The 8,194-nt window shown below is 40.9% G+C and overlaps 1 protein-coding gene across 1 annotated transcript in view; it reads left to right on the top strand.

Annotated features, from left to right (window-relative positions):
* Positions 1-8,194, top strand: part of prox1a (prospero homeobox 1a) — a 78,350-nt gene that overhangs the window by 38,050 nt on the left and 32,106 nt on the right. The window contains exon 6 of the mRNA XM_014019441.1: positions 1,330-1,524. Coding sequence (XP_013874895.1) covers positions 1,330-1,524 — 195 coding nt within the window. The remainder of the gene's footprint in view (positions 1-1,329; positions 1,525-8,194) is intronic.

Below are 8,194 nucleotides of genomic sequence, written 5' to 3'. Positions count from 1 at the left end.
ACATGGCTATCGTTCACAGGTGACTGATACTCACATCACATGGCCACATCACATGGCTATCGTTCACAGGTGACTGATACCCACATAACATGGCTATCGTTCACAGGTGACTGATACTCACATCACATGGCTATCGTTCACAGGTGACTGATACTCACATCACATAGCTATCGTTCACAGGTGACTGATACTCACATCACTTGGCCATAGTTCACAGGCGACCGACACATCACATGGCTATCGTTCACAGGTGACTGATACTCACATCACATGGCTATCGTTCACAGGTGACTGATACTCACATCACATGGCTATCGTTCACAGGCGACCGATACTCACATCACATGGCTATCGTTCACACCTAATTAATACCTATTGTTAACAGGAGGTGGAGTGATACTGCCAATGGCAGCGCTGTAGGAAGAATGCAGAACCTCCAGAACGTACGTTCTACAGAACGCTGTAGGAAGAAGTCTCTTGGAAGAGAGACGAAATGTTTCATTAAAGAAGAACCCGTCCAGAGGACCTATACAATTTTTTTCCTTTTGATCTCCTTTAAAAAATAACCAAGGGTCTCATCACCTTTATATAAAACAGTGCAGACTCATAAAAATTAAAATGTGATGACAAGACACTTCTGTCGTTTACGGTTTGAGAATCAAATCAATACAAACTTAAAAAATCAGAATCCTGAGTGCTGGAGTTCAATAGTAGTTGAAATTTTTAAAGAAAAAGAAGAGACGAAAAGGAGCAGAGCAGACAGAAAAAGGATAGTTGGGGAAAAAGCACAAAAAGATGCATCAAAAGGTACCCATAATGAGCCAAAATTGCATGAAGAGTATATAAACAGACAAAAAAGCAGACAAAAAGGAAGCATAAAGAAGAGTATGCATAAGGAGACAAACAGACAAAAGAAACCTTAAGTGACAAAAAATAAAACAATGTAAATTAAATCAAAAGGAATCTTACAATGAAACATAGGGAAGACCCACAAAGACCCAAAAAAGATGTATAAGGAGACACAAGGCTTCAGATAAAAAGGAAGTATAACAAGAAGTAAAATGACAAAAACTAAATAAATAAATAAAATGAATTTCTATATTTAATGGTCTTCAATGAAAAAACTTTGGGCCTCATAAAAAAAAGCTCCAGGAAGTCTATTGTTCAATAACAGGTGCTTTCAAACTAAACACAGTTCGATGGCACCAAAAAAGTAAGGTGTTTTTAGATATGCTCAACCAGAAAGTCACCACACACGTACAGGTCTAACCGAGAACATCAAGCTGTTGAATCTTGCAAAATAAACTCCTGTCTGTTTGCCCCCCACAGTTTAACCGGTGCATCACCTCCCAGCTGATCAAGTGGTTCAGCAACTTCAGAGAGTTCTACTACATCCAGATGGAGAAGTTTGCACGGCAGGCGATCAACGAGGGGGTGACGACGGCTGAGGAGCTGACGGTGAGCCGGGATGCCGAACTCTTCAGGGCGCTCAACATGCACTACAACAAGGCCAACGACTTTGAGGTAAGCCCGTCTAGAAACACTAGAAACAACATGAACACAGGGCTTCTAAATTAAACAACAAAAAAAAGGAAGTAGCACACACAAATGTCCTCTAAGTCAGCTGTTCGGAGCGCAACAGTCACCTCACGATTCTGCTGAGGTGTGGATGTTTGAATGTGTGTGTGTGTTCGATGAGGCGAAAGAGGACGCCGCTCGAGGCGCGGGTGTCCTTGTCAAAGCGATTTGCAAAAGTCACATCCCCCACCCCCCACACACCCCATCACTTTTTTCTCACCCAGTATTGGTCTAAGGGGACCCGAGGGCTCTTAAACTACGCAAAGTAACATCAGCAGCATTTAGATATCCATTAGCGCACACCTTCTCGCTGACACACACACACTTGTCTTTTTAGCTCAGTGAGATGAACACTGAGGCTTAAATGAGGGAGGAGTAAAGCTTTGCGCACAACACGCATTAAGGATCGCAGCAGAGAAAATAAATACCAAGTGCTTTGCATATTAAGAGTCAGGTAGCTTTTCACAGGTGTGTATGTAAAAACGCATGAACAGGAAACAGACATGCCCATGCAAATAGATGTTCTGTTTTGGCTGGGCATTAGGATGGGTATTTTTAGGGTTTAAAGGGTAAGGGTTCACTCTGAGGTGAAGAATATTGGATCAAGAAATCAAACTGCTCACTTGTTAGGATGATGTGCTTTGCTTCACGTTCTGTGAAATCGTTCTTGTTGGAGCATCTGGTAAAGTTTTATTACTAGTTGTAAAAAAACTTTACTTTGTGTAGGGTATTTGAGAGAAAACCTTAAGTCCTACAGGAGGGAAAGATATACTTGGCAACAGGTTAAAAATTCTAAATGGACTGTAGTTAAATAGCATCTTTCTAACCAACCAGGATATTCAAAATGTTTTACAGTACAGCCTGTGTCCTCATTTACCCATCACTCTTTTAGATCTCACTACAAAGCTAATACAGGTAAATCAATCTATAGAGACTAATCAGAGCTTTAAATCACATTCATATACTGATAGAACACACATCAGAGGCAGCAAGTGTCTTACCCAGGGACGCTTTGACGTGTAACAGAATACCTGGGAATTGAACTGCCAACTCTTGCATTAGAGGAATGACTCCCCTAACCACTCTGCCACAGCTGCCCTAAAAACAACTAAGTTTTGATGTCTAATGCTACGTTTACACCAAACGCGTTGCACGCTTCCAAAAATCTCAAAACGCATGCATCCTGACTGTGAGGACAGACGCATTCGATGTGAACGTAGACGCGCTTCTTTAGACGCTCGAGGGGAGGAGCCTTTTAACCGTAGTTTCGATAACTCACCAAACATACCGACTTCCTCACTAATTAGGCAAAATCCTTCTTATTTCTATCACGATAATGGACACTGGAATGATCATAAAAGATCAGACTTTCAGTTTTTCCTCTGTTGTTTGTGTGATCCGATTTCCCGGGCTTCTGGTGTTTCCGGCTCGTCACCATTTCGTCACTGAGCAGAGTCTCTCTGATTGGTTGATGCGACGCATTAAGCAGCAAAAGTTCAGATTTTCCAAACCGTGCGTCGGACGCTTGGGATGTGCCGCACCCACGGAAAAATGCTCAAGACGTGCGAAATGCTTCGAAATGCTCCAATGCCGCTAGATGCGCTGCTCGGCTGCTAGATGCCCCTAGGTGGCAGTAAGCTACATTGTAGCCACAGCTGCCCTGGGGCACACTGATAGAGGTGAGGCTGCCATGCACCGGCGCCACCAGACCCTCTGACCACCTTCAGCAGGCAAAGCAGGAGTCTTACCCAAGGATAGGACGGATGGAATGGGAGATCGAATCAGCAGCCCGCAAGTTACAGGACGACTTCCATAACCACTCTGCCACAGCCACGCAGTCTATTATCATCATTCAGGCGCACATACTCCTCCACCACAATAAAGTTGCAATTAAAGGAGAAATCTCTCTTAAATGCAATAAATGTTGATTTTACTATTGAGTCTAAGCTATAGCTCAAAAAAGAGCTGGGTTTTCTCTCTTGTCTGGCCAAAATCCCTATTGTTTTAAATGTGTGCAATTTTATTTATTTATTTTTTATTTTAACAAAAGTCATAGCACAGTCATAGCCCTTTTAGGAAATTATTTTGAAATTTTTTTTTTTTGCATGAGTGTCATGTCAACCACTCTATTAATTGAACATTCCAATACACAAACGTTGGTTTGAGAGAGGAGTAAAGGAAGCCATCTTTGTGAAGAAAAACCATCCACCATTAAACAGGTAGAGGCCTTCGTGTCCATTTGTCCTCCTCCTACAACGCTGTTATTGCAAGTATGACTCAGCCCTCTGTGAGCAAAAGGTGTGAATCAGGGCCCCAATGATACCAACACAAAGAGGGAAAAAACAAAAACAAGGGGACTTTGAACCCCCACTTGCACTCACTACATACACATAACACGACACGGGTCAGGTGATGGGGCACATGACCCTCTATGAACAAAAGAGCTAATCAAGCCAATTGTTAGGCGTTGGCCCTCTTTCACATGTGACTAACCTGTTTGTCCAGGTGGAGGCAGTGCTTATAAGGCTGAGTTCACCTGAAACTTATCAGACTGAAGAAGTCTCTTGGAGGAGAGACGAAACATTTCATTAAAGAAGAACCCATCCAGAGGACCTACTTATTTTTTCTTTTTGATTTCCTCTACCTGGATTACTGAGATGCATCAGGACATTCCAATACACAGTTACTATAAAAAAACATGGTTAAAACCCTGCCTAAAACTTAAACAAACAGGTTAGACAAAGATATAAACTGTTGACTTGTATGACGTGTATATAAACTTGCCAAAAAATCTCAAAACATTAGCATTTTTAGCCAACAGAAGCTAATCAAATTTACAAAAACCAGCAGTTATGGCAAGCTATTACCAATGAAGCTAAACATTTTAAAATGTGAATACAAAAAAGTAGAATAAATACAGAGATATACACAGAGAAAAAAATGTACAGAAAAATACAACACAGAAAAACGAGGTAAAGCTGAATCAGCATTCGTACTGTTCACATTCTACAAGGGTATTTTTTTTTCATCATACATTAGTCTCCTTAAATAATAAAGTTTCATTGTTTCTGATCATATGGGTGTAGAAAAAGTTTCATGTGGGGACCCAGTTTTCCCAGAGTTAAGGGCAAACAGGAGCTAAGATCCAACTCACAAAGTCTTGTCATGAATGCAAACTAATGGTTGACTGAAAGGTAGGAAATCAATAGAAATACTTGCAGCTAAAGGGCTAATTCGCAGAGCTACAACATGTAATTGTAATCAGTAGATGCTGATAAGGACACCAGAAAAAGGTTGTGTGTGTTCAATAAACTGAAGGTGTTTTTGCATAGGGTACATATACCTTTTCTTCCCTGATTTTGTCCCCCTTCTTACCTTCCGCCTCCCTTCTTCTTTTTATCTGTTCGCCCTGAGGAAACATTACTGGCTAGGGACAGTCTTCCTTTCTCCTTCGCTTTTGTCAAACTCGGAGGCGTGAAACTGGAACCATGGCCGATTCAGCAAGTCTCCTGACGTACGCACACACAAGCCTTCTCCTTTTGCCAAATTTAGCATCGTCTAAGTTCCACCTTGGTTTGTCCCCCATCAGAGGTCTCTCCCTCCTCCTCTCCTTCCTCTTTTCACTCCTTTCTTGCTCCTCATCCTTCCTTCCTACCTTTATGCTCTATGTGTCCTCTAACAATATGAGCAATCACCTCTTTCCGTTCCATTTCTTTGTTTCGCCTAATCTTCCTGTAATTCTTCATATTTGCTTTTTTGTGCTTTGTGGCTGGTTTTATTAATACTATTTAGGTGAAGGAACTATGAGGGCCATGTTAAAACACCCACCTTTTGCCTCTTGATATAGCCTGTTGAAAAAATGTAACTGTCTTCTTGTAGAAACAATGTTTCCAAATTCATACAAGCCCAAAGCATGATCCTTTCTCCCTCCTGTCTAAAAGTTAGTGATTTTGTCCTTTAAAAAATAATTCAAACTAGAAGCACTCAGAGAGTGCAAACCTCATCATAGACCAATTTTCCCCATCCTGTAAGAGTTAATGCACAAAAGCAGAGATGGAAACACATTTGCCGAATAAGTTCTGACATAGCGAACATTTAAACAGGCAGTATGCACGGGATTTCTTCCCGGTGGAGTCCAATGTGAAAAAAAAAGAGTCAGACCCGTCACCCAACGTTATTCATCGTCAAACTGGTGTTGGATTAAGCTCCTAAGTTTTCATCAGTCACATTTCACCATGTAAAACGTCTATTTTATCTCCTTGTATGAGTTTGTAATGGTTTGACTCTCTTTATAAAGTGCTTCCTGGCTCCTCCCATCTCCAAGCTTTGAGGCCCGGCAGCTCTCTGTTTACAAGCCTAGTAGTGAGAAACTGTTTTGATTGGTTGTTTCGGAAATGTGGTGTGTTTGAGGAAATGGGAAAAATAGGTTTCATGGTGCAGTCATGCACTTCCTGGTCACAAAACGTTCTGTATATTATGCATTGCATATTATGGCAAAAATTATTCATCATTAAATGTGGTTTTAACATTACTTTTATAAAGTTTGAAGTCTGTGCTGTCCAATCCAGCTCACTGTTTTTTACAGAAGCCCTGTGAAAGCATCACAGCTTTGTCGATCTCAGAGTGTTAAAAGAAAAAAATTTCTGTATCCGCATCGCATCCGGAACATCACCAAAATTTATTGGTGTGTTCCTTGGCCCAGTACCCACATGTGGTAAAAATGTCATGACAATCCGTCCACAAGTTTTTGAGTAATGTTGTCCACAGACAGAACAACAGAATGACAGACAGACAGACAAACAGACAGACAGACAGACAAACGTGACCGAAAACATTACCTCGCCCTTGGCGGAGGTAACAAACCTGAGAAAACTATCCAAAACCGAACTCAGCATCAGAACTTCAACTTCTGATGTTGAGTTCAGTGTTCAGTGTTTTGGACTCATTAAAGATGTCTTCATGACTCTGCCATAGATATCAGATTTGTGAATGCATAGCGCAAAGCCCAGCATTCCTTGAAAGAATGCACATCACCTGCTTCCTTTCACGCTAGAGGTTTAAACCAAGATCATCTTATGATGAGAAGGGATGGAGATACAGCCGTTTTGGTCAAACCTTGTATCATGTGATATTGCAAGATCTTGTATTAGCGCTCAGAGTGTGTGAATGACTGACAGCTACATCCACACCAAATTTTAGCTAAATATATGTCAAACTGACTGAATTTTAGCTATTTTGGGGTTTTCTGATGTCAGTTGGCTGAGGCAACCACCTTTAATTAGGGTGATGCAAAATTTAATAAGAGGTGAAGGTACATCTAAAGATTATTTCCTAAAAGTTTGATTAAAATGAGAGTGGTTCATGAGATATTTTGCTGACAGAGTTGACTCCACATATTTAATGGAAACTGTTTAAACAGCAGTTCTTGCACATTGTGTCCACTCTCAGAATGTGTTGGTAATCAGTCTTAGCTACTACCACACCAAGTTTCAGCTCAATATGTGTAAAATTTATTCAGCTATAGCCATTTTTGTGTTTTTTGATGTCTGTTAGCTGTGGCAGACATCGTACGTTGAGTTGACTCAAAATGGGTATCAGTTATAGATGTGCATCCAAAGATCACTTTCTCCAAGTGTCATTAAAATTCATCTAGTGGTTCATGGAGTTATTTTGCCCACAGACACACAAACACAGGAAAAAACATTTTTGTCGACAACGAAGAGTTATGGGCTTATTAGGGGTGAAGGAAATAGCCCTTGTGTCATTAGCCAACACTGTTGGCTAACATTTCAGATCTTTATTGCTGTGAAAAGGTGAGCATAATTCAGTAGGAGATTGTTGTTGTTCTCTCTGTGTGTGTGTGTGTGTTCCAGGTTTTTGTTACCTTTTTTAGTATGTTTTCTGAAATAAACATCTTGTCAGTGGGGTGGAACTCCACTTCTGGGTTAGGGATTAGGTTTAGGACTAAGGCATGAATTGAGGGTGTGTTAGGGTTAGTTGTGTACTGGGGAGGTTTAGGTTTAGGGTGAGGGTTAGGCTACACAAATGACTGGAAATAAGTGGAAGTCATTGAACAGACCTAATAAGGATAGAAATACAAGGTTGATCTGTGTGTTTTCCAAAGTTGGCATAAACAGGTCCCAGCAATTACAGAAGCTTCATTAATTATTGCCTCTCTAACCGTATTCTTTCAACCCTTCCCTTTCTTGTTTACCTCCGTCTTTCCAGCTCTCCTCCTTTACCGTCTTCCCCTGAAAACTATTTTGTGCTAATTGCAGCTCTGTCCACTAACTAATGAGTTTGACGGGGAGGCTGGAGGAAGGGAAAGTAAACGAGGGAATAGTCTTATCTTCAAAAACTGGGAAAAACAAAAAGAGATGGAGAGACGATTTCATTGCCAGGATAATCAGAGAAAGGTGTCCACCTCCATTTTCTGCCAAGAGGAAGAGAAAGGTTTCCTCTTCATTTTCGTCAGTGAGAACAGATTGAAGAGTTGTTGGTTCTTTTTTGCCAGAAGCACTGGACATAACAGTAACTTTACGGACTAGTTTTGGTTTTGATGCAACTAAACAACTTCGGAAGACTTGTGTTAGCTTTAGCCCCATGGATGTACTGT

Source organism: Austrofundulus limnaeus, unplaced genomic scaffold, assembly GCF_001266775.1.
Source record: "Austrofundulus limnaeus strain Quisiro unplaced genomic scaffold, Austrofundulus_limnaeus-1.0 Scaffold221, whole genome shotgun sequence".
Lineage (NCBI taxonomy): Eukaryota > Metazoa > Chordata > Actinopteri > Cyprinodontiformes > Rivulidae > Austrofundulus > Austrofundulus limnaeus.
This window is presented reverse-complemented; position numbering and strand designations above follow the sequence as displayed.